Source organism: Scyliorhinus canicula, chromosome 10 (genome assembly GCF_902713615.1).
Source record: "Scyliorhinus canicula chromosome 10, sScyCan1.1, whole genome shotgun sequence".
NCBI lineage: Eukaryota > Metazoa > Chordata > Chondrichthyes > Carcharhiniformes > Scyliorhinidae > Scyliorhinus > Scyliorhinus canicula.
The window spans coordinates 186,534,992-186,558,407 of NC_052155.1; the positions used below are offsets into that span (position 1 = coordinate 186,534,992).

Genomic DNA, 23,416 nt, shown 5'->3' on the forward strand with positions numbered 1-23,416 from the left:
CCCCGGTGTACACTGCGTCACACCATCTCCCGGGTGTACACTGCATCACACCATCGCCCCGGTGTACACTGCGTCACACCATCTCCCGGGTGTACACTGCGTCACACCATCTCCCGGGTGTACACTGCGTCACACCATCTCCTGGGTGCACACTGCATCACACCATCGCCCCGGTGTACACTGCGTCACACCATCTCCCGGGTGTACACTGCGTCACACCATCTCCCGGGTGTTACTGAGTCACACCATCTCCCGGGTGTACACTGCGTCACACCATCGCCTGGGTGTACACTGCGTCACACCATCTCCCGGGTGTACACTGCGTCACACCATCTCCGGGTGTACACTGCATCACACCATCTCCCGGGTGCACACTGCGTCACACCATCTCCCGGGTGTACACTGCGTCACACCATCTCCCGGGTGTACACTGCGTCACACCATCTCCTGGGTGTACACTGTGTCACACCATCTCCCGGGTGTACACTGCATCACACCATCTCCCGGGTGTACACTGTGTCACACCATCTCCCGGGTGTACACTGCGTCACACCATCTCCCGGGTGTACACTGCGTCACACCATCTCCCGGGCGTACACTGCGTCACACCATCTCCCGGGTGTACACTGAGTCACACCATCTCCTGGGTGTTACTGCGTCACACCATCTCCCGGGTGTACACTGTGTCACACCATCTCCCGGGCGTACACTGCGTCACACCATCTCCCGGGTGTACACTGCGTCACACCATCTCCTGGGTGTTACTGCGTCACACCATCTCCCGGGTGTACACTGCGTCACACCATCTCCCGGGTGTACACTGCGTCACACCATCTCCCGGGTGTACACTGCGTCACACCATCTCCTGGGTGCACACTGCATCACACCATCGCCCCGGTGTACACTGCGTCACACCATCTCCCGGGTGTACACTGCGTCACACCATCTCCCGGGTGTTACTGAGTCACACCATCTCCCGGGTGTACACTGCGTCACACCATCGCCTGGGTGTACACTGCGTCACACCATCTCCCGGGTGTACACTGCGTCACACCATCTCCGGGTGTACACTGCATCACACCATCTCCCGGGTGCACACTGCGTCACACCATCTCCCGGGTGTACACTGCGTCACACCATCTCCCGGGTGTACACTGCGTCACACCATCTCCTGGGTGTACACTGTGTCACACCATCTCCCGGGTGTACACTGCATCACACCATCTCCCGGGTGTACACTGTGTCACACCATCTCCCGGGTGTACACTGCGTCACACCATCTCCCGGGTGTACACTGCGTCACACCATCTCCCGGGCGTACACTGCGTCACACCATCTCCCGGGTGTACACTGAGTCACACCATCTCCTGGGTGTTACTGCGTCACACCATCTCCCGGGTGTACACTGTGTCACACCATCTCCCGGGCGTACACTGCGTCACACCATCTCCCGGGTGTACACTGCGTCACACCATCTCCTGGGTGTTACTGCGTCACACCATCTCCCGGGTGTACACTGCGTCACACCACCTCCCGGGTGTACATTGTGCTACACTATCTGGCAGAGGTAGCAAAGTGGAAGGTGAATTTTCCCCTCTATTCCTGCCCCCGAACCCTCAGGGAAATGTAGATAACTGATGTGCCCCCCCCCCCCCCCCCCCCCCGCCCCCCCCCAACCCCTCAGGGCCCAACTTAGAAAGGCAACTTTTAACACTTCGTTTTACACTTTTTGTTTCCTCCAGGGCCCAGCTCAATATTCCGATCTCTGCCCCAATTCTGCTCCCTCTGCTGCTCTGATCAAACCTAGTCGCTCTGAGGCCCTGTGGACGCCGAATTTCCTGATAATTGCTGATAATTGCTGTATCGGGACAGGCAGAATCTCTGACTCTAATCAATCCAGCTGGGACCTGGCAAATCCTGGCCTGGCCTCCCATCCACGCTCTGCAAAAATATATTGGAACAGTCTTTGATCTTAGTTTTTACAATGACACTGGAAAACAGGGGAAGGCCATTCAGCCCCTTGAATCTGTTCTGCCATTCAGTTAGATTCTGGATTATCTGAATCATAACCCCCACCTATCCACCTTGGTTCTGTAACCCTGACTCTCCTCCTTTGTAGGCAGCCCCTGAGGATCGAGGATGACTAGTTTATGTTCCAGTTCGGGTTCTGAGATGCCTCGTGGGTCTAATGCATGATCTGCAGATTCTGGTTGGGTCAATACGGGAAAACGCCGGGCACAGCCCCGCTATCAAACATCACTCTTTTCGACCCCGGCAGGGAAATGCCCTGAGGAGCTCAGGTCTCTCGGCCTCCCTGACGTGACCCCCGGACACTCCCAATGCCCCAACTCACCTGTTGGGAGAACTCAAGCCCTCCCACTCCCCACCACATGCTGGCAGGGCACATGATGATTGGCAAAATGTCCTGGGCGGTGGCCCCTGCCACCCTGGTAGTGTCACCTGGGCACCCTGGCAGTGCCAGGCACTGGCAGCCTGGCAGTATCACCTGGGAACCCTGGCAGTGCCAGGCACTGGCAGCCAGGTGGGACTGCCAGGGTGCCAGTGCCAACCCTTTTATACAACACGGTTATCAGCCGCGGAGTTGGGGAAGGAACTCGTACTCCTCAAGCCACACGGGGAAAACCATCGACCCCGTCCCAACCAGATTATTACAGAGCCCGTATCCTTGAGAAACTCCGGAAACAGCAACCACAATAAAAAAGCAGCTGCTTCATTCAGTAGCTCTTTTGAAAACTCTTTTGAAAATGTTTTGAGAAGAAGAATTTTTTTCAAACCGCTGCTGGAGAGAAGCCCCGTTATTAATCTCCATGGGGCCAGGAGACAGTACTGGATGGTCACAAAGGAATTCTGTGAACGCCAGTTGCAAAGTCTTTTCAGAAGAATAATTGCCAACACTTCCTTGTAATGTTTAAAGCGGTTGGATGTGTTAGAGTTCTCACAATCGATGTGGTAACATAGACTGTAACAAGCATAGAATTCCTACAGTGCAGAAGGAGGCCATTCAGCCCATCTAGTCTGCACTGACCATCCGAAAGAGCACCCTACCTAGGCCCACTTTCCCACCCTATCCCAGTAACCCCACCGAACCTTTGGACACCAAGGGGCAATTCAGCACGGCCAACCCACCTAACCTGCACATCTTTGGACTATGGGAGGAAACTGGAGCACCCGGAGGAAACCCACGCAGATACGGGAAGAATGTGTCAACTCCACACAGACAGTCACCCGAGGTCGGAATCAAACCCGGGACCCTGGCGCTGTGAGGCAGCGGTGCTAATCACTGTGCCACCATCAATCAGCAGGGCTTTGCCATCTATGACATCAAATGGCAAAAGATGCCTAAAGCTATTCAGTGTGGTCAAGACCCCCATTGGAAAATACAAGGAAATCGACCACTCAAGACCAGAATTTACTCAATTCTTTCCATCTAGTCCAAAAAAAAATTAATTCTGCAACATGACATAAGGCAAAGAGTACCCACCACATCTCCATCAGTTCCCAATTAATTAGTCATTCTAGGGTCTATATTCCACCCAGCCAACCCCCAATCTCATGGTCTAAACATTTCCTCCTTCCTCCCTTCCATAGTCTTATCATACTCTTACTTCCACCCCCACCAAGTCCCCGAGCATTTAATCCCACCAATGTTGCCCAAATACAAGCCCTCCTGACTTCACTGGACTCCACCCCACCCAAGCTCTTGTAGGAGAGGGGAAGTGTTGGGGATGGAGGAAGATAGCTGATGCAATGAGTGTGGGGTGGGGAGGTGCAGAGAGAGTGGGTAGTTTATTTCTGGTTTGGATTTTTTGTACCTATTGAGAAATTTGCAAAGGACTGAATAACCGTCCGTCTGGATTTTACCAGCTCCACCCTCCATTTCAGGAACTCAGGTCAGGACCTTTCCCTACAGGCTTCAGGATGTTGTACCCTGGAGATATGGATAGTGATGGTAGAGGCTCCAATACTCCATCACATGGCTGACCAGGAATCTCTTCATTGACATGTGTTGAAAGGATTTTCGGGTTGATAATCAGTTCTTTGCAGACAGATAGAACATGTGCACACATTGTGTCTGTTTCAGCTAAACAAAATAAGTGACAGCCATTAACTGGTTCATTCCTCAGGACAATGCCTTGACCAGCCAGGGTCAAGCTGCCGGTTTAAAATTTCAAACAATATTTGGCAGTTAACTGTCAAGGCACCATGAACTAGTGCATTCACCATAGCAACACCTCTACCAATCAGATTCCACTTGCCAACCAATCAGCACTCTATTCTTATCCAGCATAAAATTGTTCTTTCCCCAATACTGGTATTGTCGCGATTGTTCTGATTGGTGCAAGACAGAAAGCTTCAACAATATGTCTACTTTTAGCAATAAAATGGTACTAACATTGTAAAACATTTTGTCACATCAGTTTTCAAACTCCTGACTTTGCTGCCTTTGGTGTTAATCGATGTTTACACAGTGCTTGTCGAAAACTGCATTCTACAAAGCAATGTGCCATGGAAGTAAACAGGTGGTTCTGCTAACATTTGCGCGATTAGAATAATATATTACTTAAAATTAGTCTTGAAGAACTTACCCTGGGGCCTCTCTCTCCCTTCTGACCGGTTATGCCCTGTAACAAAAATTAACAGTGATATTGGTTGGTGTGGAATGATACAGAGAGCCGAGACAGGCCATTTGGCCCAACTGCTCCATGCTAGTATTTTATGCTTCATACAAGCTTCTTCCCAACTCTCTTCATCTCGCCCAATCAACATGGCCTTCTATTCATCTCTCCTTCCTGGTATTTATCTAACTTCTTCTTAAATGCACCAAATGGGGAATATAACTGCCAGTGGAATATCTGCAAATAATTTAAATCAGTCTACGCTTCCTTTTGGCAGACTTTGTAATTGTTGAAGTACTTTCTGTTTGAAATTCTGTAAGTGTTCTGGATTGTCAGTTGGACCCATCCACGTAGTGTGAGCATCCCCACTTGTATATTTGGAGAGTGGCAGCGTCTCTTTGGTTTGTCTCCGCTGCAGGTTAGCCGGGGCAGGTTGTCATCTAAAACCCGAGTGAATCGAAACATCCGTCAGCATCTCTGTCCAAGTTCGCAAATGTTCCGTAGCAAGCCACCGACAAAGTGGAGATGCAATATTGACAGATCAACCAATCAGAATTAACCAGTTTGAAAGGAGCTCGTCCAGGAACATTAGTGGGTGGGTTGTGCTCCACTCCCCGGGGGGGTGCGAGTTGCTGCGGTTACATCAATATTTACACGCGTGGTGTGGTCTGGAGCTTTGGATAGTGAGAGTAGAGGCTCTTTCTTTCCATCACACGGTTGACCAGGAACCTGTCCCGCGCTTACCACCTACCATTGGCGTGTTGGAAGGATTTGCAGGTTGATACTCAACCTGTTTGGCCCCTTCATGAATACACCGTCCTTGACCATCAAGTCCTGGGGTGGGACCTAAACCCAGAGTGTCTCGCTCAGAGGCAGGGATATTACCCACTGTGTCACAAGCCCTCCTGATTATTAGGAGGAAAATTAGAAGCAAATATTACAAGATTCAGAAAAGCCCCTTCCACCACAAAGTTAGGAGTGACGAAACTGAGCCCATATTTTCTGGTGGCTTGACGTCTGTGTTGTCTTGTGTTACCTGATGCATCGATGTAGCGGGTATTCTTTCAAATAGAAACTCATTGCAAGTCATTGCGAGAAGAGGAAGCGTGGATAATGGGGAATGAGTGACAGACAATAAGTTGCTGAGTTTCCTGAGAGACCATTCCAACGGATTTCCATCAGTAAATCTCTGCACTACTCAAACAATGGTCTGGACTGTTTAAAATTCCCCACAAAGGCTCAGTCTGGGGATTTTCCTAACCTGTCCCAGTCAGGGCCGACAACTGAAAGAAAGGCAGCCCCTCCAAGCGTGTTTCTGCTTGCTGAGAAACCCTTTGCTGATCTGCCTCACAAGACACTTGCATCTTTGTAAAGTCAGTGCCTTTGTGAAGAGGAAAAGACATTTCAGTGTTTGAGTTGAATAGGTGACATATCTGAATGGTCTGCCCGATACAAGAGTCCAATTAACAGAGTGACAATAAATCTGCAAAGAGTTGCCTGGGGCAATTGAGAAACTGGGAAATGCCAGAAATGTCAAGTATTTTGTTAAACGTAATTAACTGGGGAACTGTTTATTCGTTTAGTTTTTGATGTGGCTTCACTGCGCACAATTCCGAGTTAGCTAACTCACAGCAAACAGAGAGTTGGCCGAAATGAATATTTTTCTAGCCGGCACGGCGTGACGAGTGGTGCACCACAGGGATCAGTGCTGGGGGCCCGCAGCACTTCACAATTTAGATAAATGATTTGGATGAAGGGACGGTGGCTAAAATTGCTGTTAACACAAAGATAGGGAGGAAAATATGTTGTGAGGAGGACGTAAGGAGGCTACAAAGGGGCATGGGTGAAGTGAATGGGCAAAAATGTAAATGGTGAGAAATTCCAGAGTTCAGAGGTGTAGAGGGATCTGGGTGTCCTGGTGGATGAATCACAAAAGGTTAGTTTGCAGGTGGAGCAAGCAATTAGGAAAGCTAATAGAATGTTCTCATTTATTACGAGGGAGTTGATTACAATAATAGGGAGTAAAAACAGAAACTGCTCGGGAAAAACCCCCAGCAGATCTGGCAGCATCTGCGGAGACAGAAACAGGGTTAACGAAGATCTGAGGAAGAGTCCCATTGTCTCGAATCGTTACTTCTGTTTCTCTCTCCACAGATGCTGCCAGATCATCCAGCGTTTTCCGTTTGTATTTCAGGTTTCCAGCATCCACAGTATTTTGCTTTTACCAAAGTAGTGAGGTTATGCTTCAGCGATATAGTGCATTGGTGAGACCCCGGGTTGTGGGGGGGGGGGGGGGGGGGGGGGGGATTCTCTGCTCCCCGCAGCTAAGATTGGGAATCTCCATTGGGTGGAGAATCAAGATTCAATCCAGGAAGACTTTTCCTTTCCTCGCATCTGTATCCTCGGTCCCTATGCATTTAAAACTGCTGATTTTTGAAGAGTCTGAGCAGTCCTAGAAAACCCACAACACTGGAAAAGCTTTGAAATCCCCTGAGATTCTTTGAAATGCTTTGCATTCATTCAATTTCACAGTGCAGTACCTTTAACTAGCCTTTGATTGACAGCTTAATGATATAAGCACAGCAGGTAGGATCTTTTTTGTTTATCTTCCCCTTCATGCTTGAATGCATCAGCCTCCATTGATCCTAACCACAATGTTTGCAAACATCTTTGTTCTGATTGGCAGTTGCTGGCCACTTCAGAAATGCTATGAGCATTCACTTCCCCTTTTCTAACCATGTAAAACACTTCCTCAAGGGTTATGGGCTTTCTAGGAATGCTCTGACACTTCAGAAAACAGCAATTTAAAATGTGTGGATAGGTCAGACAAGAATGATGATTTGGAACAGAGGGCTGCCTGGGATCACCATGCCAAGAGTGGGCTTCAGGTCGCCCAGGGCTGGAAGGGGCAGTCCAGACACAGGACCCCCATCCTGGGGGAAGGTCCCAGAGTCAACCCCTTACCCACAGCCAAAGCCCACCTAACCCACAAGATCCTTAGAGGACCTTCCCTCTGCAGCCTGGCAGTGTCAGAGGGGCACATGAGCAATGGGCTGATTCCCTTGATTCCCCCCCTCGGGATCCAGCGCTCCAGGCCAGGCTCTCACTGTCAGGGTGCCAATGCATTGGTGAAAGGGGACAGTGCACCATTGGCAGAGTCAGGGGGAGGAAGGGCCTGAAGGGGAGGCCTGGGTAGAGTAAAGGAATGGCCTGTAGGAGGGCTGGGTCACCCTCGTGCATGCGTAGCGTGGGGGTTACCCATTATTCCCTTGGTGGGTGGGAGAATGCCCTTCTTGATGGGTTGGGGGTGGTTCCCTTCTCTGTGAGGCAGGGGCGGGTCAATATTTACATTGTGGGGAAGTGGGGGGGGGGGGGGGGGGGCTGCCCCTGGCCACTGAGATTGGGACGCCCATTCAGAATGGTAATCCGGGATTGGTAAATTCAGGGAGCTAGCGTGCTCTCCGCTATCCGTAATTGAGCCCAGTAAAGGTCTGGAAATCCCACCTCGGTGACGCTCCGAGAGCCAGCGCGACATTGTCCCAATTCTCCGCTGGCGGGAGCACTGAGCTTTAAGCCAAAGAATCCCGCCCCACATCTGGAGTACTGTGTACAGCATCGGTCACCTTATTTAAGGAGAGATATAAATACATTGGAGGCAGTTCAGAGCAGGTTTCCCAGACTAATACCTGGAATGGGCGGGTAGGCTTATGAGGAAAGGTTGGACAGGTCAGGCCTGTACCCGCTGGAGTTTAGAAGAGGAAGAGGCAACTTGATTGAAACATCCAAGATCCTGAGGGTTATTGACAGGGTGGATGTGGAGAGGATGTTTCCTCTTATGAGAGAATCTAGAATTAGGGGGTCACGGTTTAAAAATAAGGGGTCAGCCATTTAAAATGGAGATGAGGAGAATTTGTTCTCTCAGAGGATTGTGAGCCTCTGGAACTCTCTTCGTGAAAAGGCAGAGGAAGCAGAATCTTTGATTATTTTAAAGGCAGAGGCGGATAGATTCTTGATAAGGAAGTGGGGGGGGGGGTGATAGGTTACTAGGGTAAGTGAGAATATGATGCTGAGGTTACAATTAGATCAGCCATAATCCCCTAATATTAAACAGGTCGAGTGGCCTACTCCTAATTCATATGTTCGAAACAGACCTTGTTCTGTTTATTGCCCAGTATTGCTACTTTCATATCACTGGCAAAGTTTATACGAGGATGTCTAGTTTGGCTATCCATTCAACAGCCTCCTGAAATTCCGGGTGGAGAACGAGGTGCCTCCGAAAGCAGGTTTTATTGGGGCAGGTTGATGTGACGTGTCCGATGATCATGGCCGCAATCCCACTACAGCTTGTTCCTCATCTTCCACTTCTCCAGCAGGTGGCTGGAGCATTGTCCATGGCCTGTGTGGGTTTGGTGACCATCATCTTAGAGGGAGACTGGAATCCGGAACCTCTGTTGTTGGGTCAGTGATGAGGTGTTGGTTTTGTTTATCTGCATGTGTTCCAACAATTCTGCCCATCTGTGGATCGAAACCAGCTGTGCGAATATGAGATTGTTTCCAGAGTGGCCGTCGTGTTTTCTCGAGGCTGTGAATGAGACGGTCAGTGTCACTCATGATTCTTTCCATTTGACAGAGCACTATGCAGCGAACGGGAGGCGGGACAGCACCAGGAGCCACCCAGTTAGAGGGGTCTGAAGCTCCCCTGACTCTGCCCACATGGCAGTGATTAGCTCCAGGATCACGGTCTCTGTGCAGCGCTTCCTGGGCCACAGAGAAAGGCGGTATTCAGCAGCAGAACAGACAAGCATCAGTATTGCAGTGCAGGGTGCTCTGCTTCTCCATCATGTCCCAGTGAGTTTCCAGGCTTTCAGCCCCGGATATTTCCCCCTTTTTCTCCAATGAACTGTTGCATCAACACACTGCTCGGGCCAAGCTTTCCATCCCAATACACCATTGATAGCAGGAGCTGGCCAGAGACTAAGAACCTCGACAGAAGGTAGAAAGCTAGACGATTAATGGAGACAAACACCCGGAAGCTGATCTTAGAGTTTCGGTGGTCTGCTCTGAAATGGAAAATCACCACGGCAACAGGTCGTCCCAACGAACAGACAAAGACTGTGGATGATGGTCAGATGAGAAAATCACTTTGCAACAGGCAAAAAACCAGAGCAGTCACTTCAATTGGCCAGTTTCTGTTGTTTCCTCAATTCAAGGTCACATTAACGGCGGCCAGGAAACGTTTGCCGAGAAGAAGGTGTCTTACATCGGAGCCATAGCGGATACAAGCCCGGGGTTATTCCAAAGATTCAGCCATTCAACTCATTAACTACTCCAACCTCTGAACTAGGGGTGGCCAAACCACCAGGATGCCTGGGCATTGCAAACGCTCTGCCACACTCAATATTCAAAGGCTGACCTGAAATTAGGGACATGTTCCCACAATAAATGGTCGCCAGTGGAATAAGAATCAAAATCGCTGTCAGGTTTTTGCAATTGAACAATTCTCTGTCTCGTTTTCAAATGCAGTCTGTTATTGTGTGACTTACAGTAGCTCCGATATTGCCCTGGGTTCCTGTGCTGCCTGTCGCTCCGGGAGAACCTGGGATTCCTGGAGTTCCCTGTGAAGCCATTCAATAACAAAGTAAATTCCCAGCACAGATGCACGAGCCACATATATAACTGAGTTCAAACAGGAACAGTGAATATAAAGGCCCCTGCGTCCAAACTGGCCGACTGACCGGGGGGGGGGGGGGGGGGGGGGGGAGGAAATGAGCGTTTAACCTAATAAAAATAATAGCATGGGGAATGAGTGCTTTCATAGTGAACTGCATCAACAACTTCACATGGTACTTAACTACTATGTTTGTTTAGAATTTAAGTTGTTCGTTACAAAGCACAAAACAACACTTATGTCAGAAGTGTTCTGCTCTTAAGTATAAATTAATCTTTGTTTTTAGGTCAGAAATGCACATCATGCATACAATTTCCAGTGTGCAACGACTGGTGGTATGTATACGTGGAAAGGGTTGCATTTTGTACAGGGTGCTGTAGAGGTGGGATTTAGGATTTCGATAATCTAAAAATATTATCTCGCAGCAACAATATGTCGGTGACGGTGAAGTGTATTCTATAATTAAACGAGTTGTGAAGGATACACTTATTCAAAGTCAACACATACTTTAATAGTTGGCAGTTTAACTGACGATTGTCAACAATTCCAAAAGGGTCGACTGATAAATATTTCTGATAGGGGCGATAGTGATGGATATTGTGGGTGTCCTCCTCAAATATAACTACTGCTCACACTGCCCGGTGCTTTTAACGCTCCGATACACTTTACTGTGATGGCAGAATAGTGACTAAAAGACACAGTTGTCAAGCAAGTGAGCAGACATCAATATTTAATATTTACAGTAGAGATTTGCCAGCTGTTGATCGGCCCATTCTTTATTCAGGCAGCTTGGATAGGAAGGTGGTTATAAGTGAACACAGAAGAGATGGTTTTCAATCGCAAAGCAAGAAATCACTGACCTGCAGTGAGTCAACTATCAGCAAATAACAAGATACGTTACATAGAGAGAGAGAGAGACGTGAACTATTAAACAGTTACGATGAGAAACGATCTATTGAACATGCTCATATCAAATAAACAAACAAACAAACACATGCAAAGCAGGTTACTAAACATGGAGCATCTCATTCAAGTGCTGTGGAATGATTTGTCAGTAACTGATACAGTTTAGGACTTAATGTATCAAAATATCAACATTCTGGAAAAGCTGGAAGAAACAGACGAAAATCACCAGCCATAAAATCATTTGTTTTTTTTGTTGGTAGGTTAAAATAGCTGCATTTCCCAAAACATTAGCAATCATAGAATGGTTACAGCGCAAGTGGTGGCCATTTGGCCCATTGTGTGCCTTCCTGTTCGCCACAAGTACACCTCGGCTAGTATCACAATTTATTCTGCCTCCACCGCACTCTCAGCAGGTTCCTAGTCGCTCGCTGAATAAAAAGGCTTTTCCTCGTTTTGCCTCCTGTTCTACTGCCAATCGCTTTAAATTGCCGTCCCCTGGTTCTGGACCCTTCTGCCAGTGGGGGCAGTTTCTCCCGGTCAACTCGGTCCAGAACCCTCACCATTTTGAAAACCTCCATCAAACCTCCTCTCAAGGAAAGGACCTCCAGCTTCTCCAATCTCATGTTCAAAACCACGAGGGGGGGTCTGGGCAGAGTAGATCGGAAGAAACAGATCCCGCTGGTAAAAGGATCAAGAACAGGAGGACACAGAGTTAAAGCGATTTGCAAAAAAAATACAAATGTGAGAAAAGCTTTTCTCTACTGCCTGGGAGTGTGGTGGAGGTAGGTTCAATCGAGGCATTCAAGACGGCGTTAGTTAATTATTTGAATAGAAACAGTGTGCAGGGTTACAGGGAAAAGACAGGTGGGTGGCCCAAAGTCACAATGCCATTTGGTAGAGCTGGCGTAGACATGATGGGCCAAATGGCCTCCTTTCACGTCTTGCCAATTCTGGGATTCTGTTCACGTAGTTGAAGTCCCTCATTCCCGTAACCATTCTTGTAAATTATTTCTACACCCTTTCTAATCCCTTCACATCCTTAACTTAAAAGTCTTTGAATAAAGGCATTAATTTGTCAAAGCTTCTGTTTCCAATTGAGTAAAAATAAGAATTGTCTTTGGTGGAATTTTTAATATTTGGAATCTGTGTTTTATTAAACTTCAATTAAGTCGGAAGACGGGCAAAAGTCCATGTCAATATTGCCTGCTATTTTTCTGCAGCCGTGATTCAAAAAAAAATGTAGAGTGTTGGACTCTCACCAGGAAAAGACCTGCCTCAAGCAAGTATTGGAGTTCTGAGTTAACTATTTATGAGGAGAGCAAATGAAAATGCTGGCCAAGTTGACTCATGCATCAGTCTTCTGTTTGATACACCTTGGGATGGCTGCTTGACTGATATCACAGATGACCTCAATGATAGCCTGGAAGAAGATATTGGCGGAAAGGATGCAGATGGTGATTATGACTGCGGCAACTTGGCCAAGTTGCCTGAAGTCTTCAAGTGTGATTGTCGTCAGTCATGGCCAGTTCATGCAGCTTAAAGCTAACCCGCATTATTAATTGTAACTTGACCTGGCTGTTAAGAGTGACCCAAAGCTTCTACTAACAGCTTACATTGGAACAGTCCCTTTATACACCCCCAGCATTTTAAAATAAAGAAGGACAACAACTACAATTACTAGGAAACTGAATAAGAGCAAAAAAAGTCTCCAAATACACAGCAGGTCTGTCAACGTCTGTCAGCATCCTGGAGGGAAAGATAGGTTATCATTCTGGGTCCAACTCCGTTAAGATTAGCCTTCTGTATATGACTGTATGTAACTCCTGAAGCTTTGTAAGTTGTTTAAATTACAGTGATCTTCCTAGTGACGTTACAGAAAATATTCTGCATTTTTCAAGTATTCCCTACCTGTGGAGACGCTCAGTGATTTTGAAAGGAAATTGGATGGGCACTTGAGGGAGATAAACTTGCAGGGTTATGGGGGTATTAGATAGAACAGTGGAGTAGGGCTGATTGGCGTGCTGTACAGAGAGCGAGCACAGACTCGATCGGCCTAATGACCTCCTTCCGTGCCCAATGCCTCTATTACTCTAGGAAATGCTTTGGTGCTACACATCAATTCTAAGGACACTGCCTTACACTGCTTGAAAGGGTAATGGAAACAGATTCAATAGAACCGTTCAAGAGAGAATTGGATATATATTTGAAGGGGAAAAATTTGCAAGACTACGGTGAAAGCACAGAGGGAGTGAGTCCAAGAGCTGGCACATTCACAATAGCCCGAATGGCCTCCTTCTCAGCTGTAACAATCTAGGATTCTCTAACGTTTACATTTAAAAAAATATAAATAACATAAAACACCCACAATGAGCAGCTTTGATTATTTTCACTATTATTCAGAGATGATCAGCTGCCATCACCAGGCAAGGTCTATCAGAGATCCTCCATGTTTTGTCATTAGAGACACATTACATTGCAAGGGGATGAAATCAGCTCGCTTACGTACTTACATTTAGCCAGGTTGAGCAGGGTGCCAGGCTGAACAAGAATTTTAAATCGTTTAGAGTCATCGAGGTCTATAGCAAAAAGGCTCTTTGGCCCAAAGCATCTGCGCCGGTCAGAAACAACCACCGAACCATTCTAATCCCATTTCCCAGCACTTGGCCCATAGCCGTGTCTGCCCTGGCATCGCAAGCTCATGTCTAAATATTTCTTAAATGTTATGAGGGTCTCCGCCTCCACCTCCCTTTCAGGCAGCGAGTTCCAGACTCCCACCACCCTCTGGGTGAAAAGGTTTTCCCTCACATCCCCTCTAAACCTCCCGTCCCCTTACCTTAAATCTCTGCCCCCTGGTCATTGATCCCTCCATCAAGGGGAAAGGTTTCTTCTTGCCTACTCTATCTATGCCCCTCATAATTTTATACAGAATTTGTTACATTATTGCTGATTGTGACTAACATTTCTCTATTACTGTCAGGGGCAGACGTGGCCCCTTTGGCTTTGGGAAACGGATTTCCATCTGCTCCATATTTAACCTGTCGCCTGACTTCTGTCAGGACTCTGTCACTGAAACCTACAACTACAACCCGGCTATAAAATGCCCAAGACCAATTTCACGGCTGCACTCTCCAGAGGGCAGTTTCTCCAATCCAAGAGGCGGGAGGCACAGCGCTGTTATGCTCCTGTCGTGTCGGGGGTCTGAGACGAAAGCTGCATGGGGGGAAATGTAAAGACTCCCCTGGGAGGGGACCATTTCGGCTTTGGGCGATATGGTCTAAAATGGGAACGGTGGCACGCAAGACATCGCAACCGTGATGGTTCGTGCCTGGGAGAGGCGGGCTCCAGGTATGTATGACACTGAGATTATCAGTATTTAGCTGTCACTGAATTAGGTAACGCTACATTCGGTTAGGAAGCTGATGGTGAAATGTGAGTTCATACAGTTACTGGCCACAGCAGCAGCGAGGAGGCTCAATGATAGCGAATGTTGGAAAAGAAAACTAAACATCCAAAAACTCTTTATTACAATGAGTGACTGTGATTGTCGTCATCATACCCAGAGTTACATATTAATTTCTAATGTGCCACATTAAGACATATTAGCTATTTGTTCACCTCACAGCTTTGGCACCTAGTCCATGAAATGTTACAATAAAGTGGTTTCATTGAGCTTTTCAATAGAATTTCTAAATAATTTCCTTCACTTGTTCCACCACGTTTTTGGTCAACGATTCAATAAAGTGTGAAAGAGTGTCTGATTTTCATCCAATAGGCACGTCTTCAGCCGATCGGGTTATTGAGGCCTCTTATTGTTCTGTTACACACAGGGCTGCTACCTTTACATTGACACTGGTGAATAGAGGCTAAAGTCCATTTATGAACAATAAATCCATTGTTTTTTATAAAACAGAGTAGAAGTGAAAGTGGGATACCGAGATCCCCCACAGAGGGTGCGATAGGGGTCAACACTGTGACAGATGTTTGAAAAAGAATCCATTAAATAGTTACCAGGAAAAGAGGAAAGTTGACAAGTTCACATGTTTGTACATCCCAGAATACCGAAGGGGGGACTTATTAATTCCAATTTTCTGAAGATATTTGGAATGGTAAAGGCCAAAGTGTTAAGAGAGAAAAGTATTGGCAGTACCTGCCCAGTATGTGCAATTTTGGTTTGTTTAGTGAAGGATGGTCATATGTGTCCAAGATGAAGTACAATAGAGATTCACTAGGCTGGTTCCTGGGATAAGAAGAGAGATTGAGTAGACTAGGCCTATATTTCGCTGAGTTTAGAAGAATAAGAGGAAATATAATGAAAACATAAGTAATTCAAAGGGATTTGACAAGGTAGTGTTGCAATATGCCTTGAATGGAGAGCAGCAAGCCATCACTCTAAGGTAAGTGTGTCATGTCATCCTGCCTCAGTTTCACTTTGGTCTGGAGCAGAATGTAGACATGCAGCTCTGGAGCTCTGATGTCCTCGAGCTTTCCATTCATGTATATCTGTTTACACACGTCCAGAAATAATAAATAAAAGACACAGGGCGGGAATCTCCGACCCCGCGCCGGGTCGGAGAATTGCAACACGCTGCCCCAACGCCGGGACGCGATTCTCCACAAAGGGGCCGGCATTGGTTGGCACGGCGCCGGTCGGGGGACGCTCTTAGGCGGCCCATCTGCCGATTCTCCGGCCCGCATGGGCCGAGTGGCCGTGACAAAAAACCCGAGTCCTGCCGGTGCCGTTCTAACATGCTATGAACCGGCGGGACCTCGGCGTTGAAGGGTCCAGGGCGGCCTGTTGGGGTGGGGGGGCTCCATTGTGGCCAGGCTCGCGATCGGGGCCCCCTGATTGGTGGGCCGGCGTCTCGTGCTGGGAGACTCCTTTCTTCCGCGCCGGCCCCTGTAGCCCTGCGACATGTTGCGTCGGGGCCAGCGCGGAGAAGGGAGCCACTGCACATGCGCACGTTGGCGCCAGTGCCACTGCGCCTGCGCGGACCCCGCGGCGCCCAGTTCACCCCCGCGGTCAGCAGCTGGAGCGCCGTGGGCCTCTCCAGCACCGTGCTGGCCCCCTGTGGCCCAGAGAAACGGGCACCAAAAGGCCTGTTGAAGCCGGAGTGAAACACTCCGGTTTTTACACCAGCGTCAACACTTAGCCGCCTGATGGGAGAATCCCGCCCACATTGTGTTTTCCCAACCCCAAACACGGCAATTGGAGCTTTTATATCAGTATCACATACACACCACGCTCAGCAGTGGCTCTTTCCGAGCGACATAGAGCTCAGCCTGGCAACAAGGTGCAGTACAGGTGCAACATGGTGAAGTGTCTCAGGAGCTGCTACATGCCAGGATTCACTAGGCTGATTCTTGGGATGAGGGGAGAAGACTAGATATATATTTCTTGGAATTTAGAAGAAAAAGGAAATTTAATTGAAACATAAAATTCTAAGTGGCTTGACAAGGTCGTGCTGTAAGATGCCAACAGGTAGATGCTGAGAAAATGTCTCCCCTGGCTGGGGTATCAGGATAAGGGATTGGCCATTTAGGACTGAGATGGGCTCAGAGGGTTGTGAATCTTTAGAATCCTCCAGTCCAAAGAGTTGCAAATTCTCAGACAGGTTGATTTTTGGGAACAAAGCAAGCTCGGGGATATGGGATAGCGCAGGAAGGTGGAGTTCCGACAGATCACGCTGAGTGACGGAACAGGCACAAGGGGCCACCTCTGATTTCTAACACAGTGTATATTAGCGAAAAAGTATTGTTGCAAATTTTGTTGTTCTGTACTATTCATAGGAATCTCTGCTTCATCGGAGTAATATGATATTGTTGTGGAAATTGCCCAGTCCCTGAAAGGGTTAAGTTCAAAGACTTTTGATCCCAAATTAAGGTTACCGCAAATGCAGTGCCGTGATTTGTAGCATATATCTTGTCGTTTTGTAAAAGCTTCCGAATACGTTAACTGACTACCCTGGGCGTGCACACTGAGCTGTGACAGGAAGACCTCGCTACAGGAAGGTAACATTATTAACGCAGGAAATAGGAGCAGGAGTTGCCCATTCAGCCCCTCAAACCTATTCCGCCATTCAATAAGGTCAGTCTTTATTAACAGCTGATCTTTGGTCGCAATTCCACCTTCCTGTCCTATCCCCCTATCCCTTAGAATCCAAATATCTATCCATCTCAGTCTTCAATATACTCAAGGACTGAGCATCCAAGCTCCCTGGGGCAGAGAATTCCAAAGATTCAATCCTCTGAATGAAAACATATTTTCTCATCTCAGTGCTAAGTGGCTGGACCCTCATTCTGAGGTTGTGGCCCTTGGTTCTGAACTCTCCAGTCATGGGAAACAGCCTCTCTGCACCTACCCTGTGATATCCCTTCAATTCACTGAGAGGCAGAGAGAGCGAGTGAACATTAGGCTTTATTAGTCATGAACTTGCCTAGCCAGAGTTGGCTGTACAGATGAATGCCGCCCACAGGCGGCCGGTCTATATATGGCCCCGGTGAGGGTGGAGCCAGAGGCGGAGCCATACCGGGGTTACAGTACCGTACCTGGAAGCAGCTCGTATCACCACTTCCAGGTCATAGGTCATAGGTTACAGTATCATGCATGCATTAGGTGAATACATTCACCCCACCCTGCAAAAGCCCCCTCAGAATCAACTTCATGCAAAAATACAACTCGTGATTTGTATTTCACGGGATTCAGGCCTTGTTGGCTGGGTCTGGAGTCACATATAGGCCAGACTGGGCTGGAGTCCCCATTACTGAAGCTCACTTCCAATCCCAGGTTTTAATAATTAAACTGAAGTTCCACCAACTGCCGAAGAGGGAATTGAACACGTGTTCCCCCCTCCCCCACTCCCCCCCTCCCCACCGGCATAAACCTGGGCCTCCGAATTACCAGTCCAGTGACATTACCAGTACACTATCACCTTCCGCCTTCCCCTTCTGCGGATCTCCAACCCTGAGGGTTGGAGAATAGCTAATGCCCCGTTAATCATGGGATGAGAATGAGGGAAGATGGACAGGTGAGTTAGATTTAACAAGATATCGCACAGTGGTGAACATAGGAAATAGATTGCCAAACAATATAAAGCATTTAAGGATAATTTGAATAATTATGAAAGGGAGTGAACGATTAAGAGGGTTAAGTTTCAGAGAGCAATTAATCTGGGCGAGTTTTTCTTCCAGACCCGGCCCTGTATTGTGTTTCTGACTGTAGTTGAAAGTTTGTGTAATCCAATTAACTGGGCCGGGATTCTCCCCTACCCGGCAGGGCAGGGGGTCCCGGCGTAGCGGAGTGGCGCCAACCATTCCGGCGTTGGGCCTCCCCAAAGGTGCGGAATTCTACGCACCTTTAGGGGCTAGGCCCGCGCCGGAGTGGTTGGCACCACACCGACTGGCGCCAAAACCGGTGCCAACGGCCTTTGACGCCCGCCGCCCGGCGTCGGGACTGGCCGAAAGGCCTTCGCCGGTTCACGCATGCGCCGGAGCGTCAGCGGCTGCTGACGTCACTACCGGCGCATGCGCGGTAGGGGGCGTCTCTTCCGCCTCCGCCATGGTGAACGCCGTGGCGGCGGCAGAAGAAAAAGAGTGCCCCCACGGCACTGGCCCACAGGCCGATCGGTGGGCCCCGATCGCGGGCCAGGCCACCGTGGGGGCACCCCCCGAGGTCCGATCGCCCCGCCCCCCCCCCCCCCCGAGGACCCCGGGGGCCCGCTCCCGCCGTCTGCTCCCGCCGGCACCAGAGGTGCTCCAATTCTCACTGGCGGGAGAGGCCTGACAGCGGCGGGACTTCGGCCCATCGCGGGCCGGAGAATATACGCCGATCGCCACGGGGGGGGGGGGGGGGGGGGCACACCGATTGGCGCTCCCGCCAATTCCCGGGTGGCGGAGAATTCCTGCCACGGCGGGGGCGGGATTTACGCTGGCCCCGGACGATTCTCCGACACTGCAGGGGGCCGGAGAATTCCGCCCCCTGAACTCACAACCAGAAAACATTCCGGCATAAAATAATCTAAGGCCTTTCTTAGATCCACTTCACAAAGGTTGTGCATTTGACAATTTAAAAGGAAACTCAATTCCCAGTGATTCGTGAGGTGAAAAAGTAGCAGCCCTGGTTACCGAATGCCGGTAGTCAATCATTTCCCTGCACCTGCGCCTGATATGTGGGAATGAAAATGGTGAATGGGATTCCTGGGATTTACCGGATTTAGCTCGGCAAAAAATAAAACTTACCCTCCTACCTGGAAACCCAGTTAGTCCAACTGGACCCTCTGTTCCTCTTCGCCCCTGAAAAAGTGACATTGTTAAACACCAATATCTTGCTACAGGGGAGGGCAACATGCAAATGTACTCACCACAGGCCCAGCTGGCCCAGGTAGACCTATGGGACCATCTTTACCAACAGGACCCTGGATCAAAAGTTGATTGCATGGGTTATTCAGTGATTCCGACAGAAGATATTATAATATTGTTGGTGAAAATATATTTCTGCATACACACATCACACACACACAAACGTTCCTGGACACAGGCCGTTTTAGCTGCTCATCCAAAAGCCGGCACCTCTGCCAGCGCAGCATTCCCACTGCACTGCAGGGAGGAGGATCCACCTGGATTGTTAGTTCAAGTCCCTGGAATGGGACTCATTTAAATCAAGAATTTAGCTCCCTGGCTGGTGGTGCTCATTAAGTCATTACTGTTAGTAGACAGAGCATAGTGCAGTCATCGGAATGAGTTTCATCATTCCCAACATTCCCAGTGCATGAATTTCCATGTCGAAAGTGCAAATTGTTAAAAATCCATTCTTTTGGCTGACCTCCAAATACTATCCTGCATTATAACCCAAAAGGTCAAGTCACCATCGTCCCAGATGACCGCAGGCTGCTTTCTTTCCCCTTTGAGGGGGGAGAGCTGACTGGCGGTGATTTAACCGGAGGGTCACCACACCTCAGGCGAGGGGCAGGGTTGAGAAGGTGGGGCCTTCAGGTATAAGGTACAAACTTACTAAGTGTTATATATGGTGGCAGAATCATTGCTCCCTCTATTATAACTGATGATTGATGAGAGGTTTTGTTCTGATGGATCAAACTGTTTCCTTCATATCAGGAAGTGGGAGATTTGAGTCTTGCCCAACTCGCTGGACTGGATTTTACCACCTCTCCCCCCCCCCCCACCAGTTAGCTCACCCCATGATACTCCGTAGGTGTAGGGTGGGTGCCAAATTCGACAGCCTCTTCCTTCCTACCCACCTGCTCTCCAAAACTCATGCCCTCCATCCATATACTCCCCTCTGTAAGCTGGCCAATCCCAAAACCCCAGACATGCTCTGCTTTGGGATCCATTGGGCCCTTCCTCTTTGGGCTGTTTTCAGTCCCAGCAGAGCCCAATACTGAGCCTCTCGCACTGCTGGAGCTGCTGGAGCAACTGGGATTGGTGGAGCTGCTGGGGCGGCTGGAGATGCCAGAGCTGCTGGAGCAACTGGGATTGGTAGTGATGCCGGGGCGGCTGGAGCTGCTGGGACTGCTGGAGCAACTGGGATTGGTGGAGCTGCCGGGGCGGCTGGAGCTGCTGGGACTGCAAGCCAATCCAATCCAAAATGTGGACAACCTCCCCAGGGAGGGATGGAGGTCCCGCTGTGAGCCCGTTTAGCAGACTCTCCATCGGGAGGGCTGGGCCGGCTGCACGCCCTGATCCCCCCGGGAAATGTAGCCGTCCGTTCCCAAGTAGAGAAAGGCAAGCTTGTGAGCACCAACCAATCATGAGCCCTACATTCCTAAAAGGCACTATGATTCAGTTGTTAACACCGTAACTCTCTCAAGGCCTATTCAACAGTGACATTAGTGAGGCAACAAGTCTCTCACACTCTCTATCATCTCACATATTCTTGAGGATGAGACAATCAAAATCTGCTGCTGGAACCTTCGATCCTCCAGGCTTGACTTTTCTCACATACTCCTGGCTGACTGTTACCATTTTACCCTCCAAGTTCTTCCATAACTCTGCTGTCCTTCTCCTCTAACTCACTCCACGTCCTGTTCACCCATCACCGCTGCGCTCGCTGATCAAGTGACTGTCATCAATCTTCATATAAAATTGTTTTTAAGGTATCATCAATCTCGCTAATATCTCTTTTCCCCCTGATTTCTCTGGGTTTTCCGTTCGAAGGTGGAATACTACAATTATCAGGAACCTACCCTGGGAAAAGTCAATGTGCCCAACCAACATCAATGAGTATGCACAAGACTGGCCAATAAAGTGAAGTCAACAACTGTATCTATTGTGATTAATTTAATTCCGGGGTTCATTGATTCTTTTTAACCAGCTTCTTTGCATCAACATTTAGGTTGTTAAGAAATGGAGCTGGTTTAAAGAATTCAGATTTATCTTGTGGGTGTTAGAAACGAGGTATCAGTTTCGATTGTTGGATTTCACCTCCAGCATTTCCAAAATTGTTTTGGGTGAAGGGTCCTGGTGGTACATGTCAATAGTGACTGACCAGCAATCAGGATCAGGAACCTATCCCATTGTGCTGCTCAAATCTCGCGTGGGCTCCAGCATTGGCTCTGCAACAGGCGTTGGTCATAATTATCCTGACAGAATTCCAAATGCTTCCTGAGTCTTACCCGTGGACCTGTCATGCCATCACGTCCTGCTCTCCCTTGTCCTCCTGGTATTCCCTAGGCATGTGAAAAAAGGGAAAGAATTAGGCAGAGAGCTGGTGCAGGCATTATCGATGGAATGGCTCTCTGTAAACATTCTATGATTCACTACGGAGTGAGTGCTGCACTGGCATGGGTGAAACCTGTCTACGCTCTCAGGTGGGTGTAGCACTATGTTGAAGAAGAGCATGGGAGTTCCCGCTGGTCTCCTGGCCAATATTGACCTGCAACCAACCTCATTAATTAAGTAGATGATCAGGTTGTCATCATCTTGTGGTGTGTCGGATTGTGATGGACATAAATTGGCCGCGGTGTTTCCTACATTACAACAGTGACCACACTTCAAAAATACTTTGTTGGCAATGGGGCACTTTGGGATGCCCTCTGATCCTATATAAAAGCAAACTCTTTCCTTACACTGGGTATCCACGACTTCCTGGCATCCGTAATCCGATGTTTACATTGGGCCGGAAAGCTCCCACTCCTGCAGGTTGCAGGGGTTCCATCAGAGATACGGGATCGGGAGGTCTCAATCCAGCTTCCATTGGGAATGTTTCTGGCTCTCTCCTGGGAAGAAGGTTAGTTACGCGGACAGGAAACATGCTCCAACTGGTTTGGGAGTGCTTGGTGCTGGCACTGGCTTGGAGACTCTGCAAAGGGTCACGTTACTGACCAGTCTGAACCTTTCTTCATGCCTCACCCAGAGAAAATGTATCACAACATTAACTTTTAAACCAACTTAGGGCGGCACAGTGGTTAGCACTGCTGCCTCGCGGTGCCGAGGACCCAGGTTCAATTGGGCGGCATAATGGCACAGTGGTTAGCACTGCTGCCTCACGGCGCCGAGGACACGGGTTCGATTGGGCGGCACGATGGCACAGTGGTTAGCACTGCTGCCTCACGGCGCCGAGGACCCGGGTTCAATTGGGCGGCACGATGGCACAGTGGTTAGCACTGCTGCCTCACGGCGCCGAGGACCCTCGTTCAATCCTGGCTCTGGGCCACTGTCCGTGTGGAGTTTGCACATTCTCCCTGTGTTTGCGTCGGTTTCACCCCCACAACCCAAAGATGTGCAGGGTAGGTGGATTGGCCACGCTAAGGTGCCCCTTAATTGGAAAAAAAAAGAACTGGGTACTCTAAATTTATTTTTTAAAGACTTTTAAACCAACTTGTAAACATGTCGCCCTTTCACTGTTACTAATGGTTCCAATGCCGATGCGATGGTATCTGTATCTCAAAGAGGCTTAGCGTATTTTTTAAAACACAGAAAGGCCTGAATTTATGTAGCGTCTTTCACATTTTTCCATTTTCTTCTAGTCAAGTAAGTACTTTTTGTAGAATAGCCACTGCTGCAATGTAGGGAAAACGACAGTGAACTTTGAGCACAGCAAGCTGCCACCAACAGCAATAAAATAAAAGACCCGATCATCTTTCCATCGAGGGGTGAATATTGGTCAGTGCGCTGGTGAACAACCTCCTGTTCTTCAAAATAATGCCGAGTTCATCAGCTTGAGAGGGCAGGTGGACCCTTGGGTTAATAGAAA

The 23,416-nt window shown here is 48.7% G+C and overlaps 1 protein-coding gene across 1 annotated transcript in view; it reads right to left on the minus strand.

Annotated features, from left to right (window-relative positions):
• Positions 1-23,416, minus strand: part of col14a1a (collagen, type XIV, alpha 1a) — a 227,908-nt gene that overhangs the window by 17,128 nt on the left and 187,364 nt on the right. Inside the window, exons 40-43 of the mRNA XM_038810331.1 lie at positions 21,837-21,890; positions 19,569-19,622; positions 10,181-10,252; positions 4,608-4,643 (exon numbers count right to left, since the gene is read on the minus strand). Coding sequence (XP_038666259.1) covers positions 4,608-4,643; positions 10,181-10,252; positions 19,569-19,622; positions 21,837-21,890 — 216 coding nt within the window. The remainder of the gene's footprint in view (positions 1-4,607; positions 4,644-10,180; positions 10,253-19,568; positions 19,623-21,836; positions 21,891-23,416) is intronic.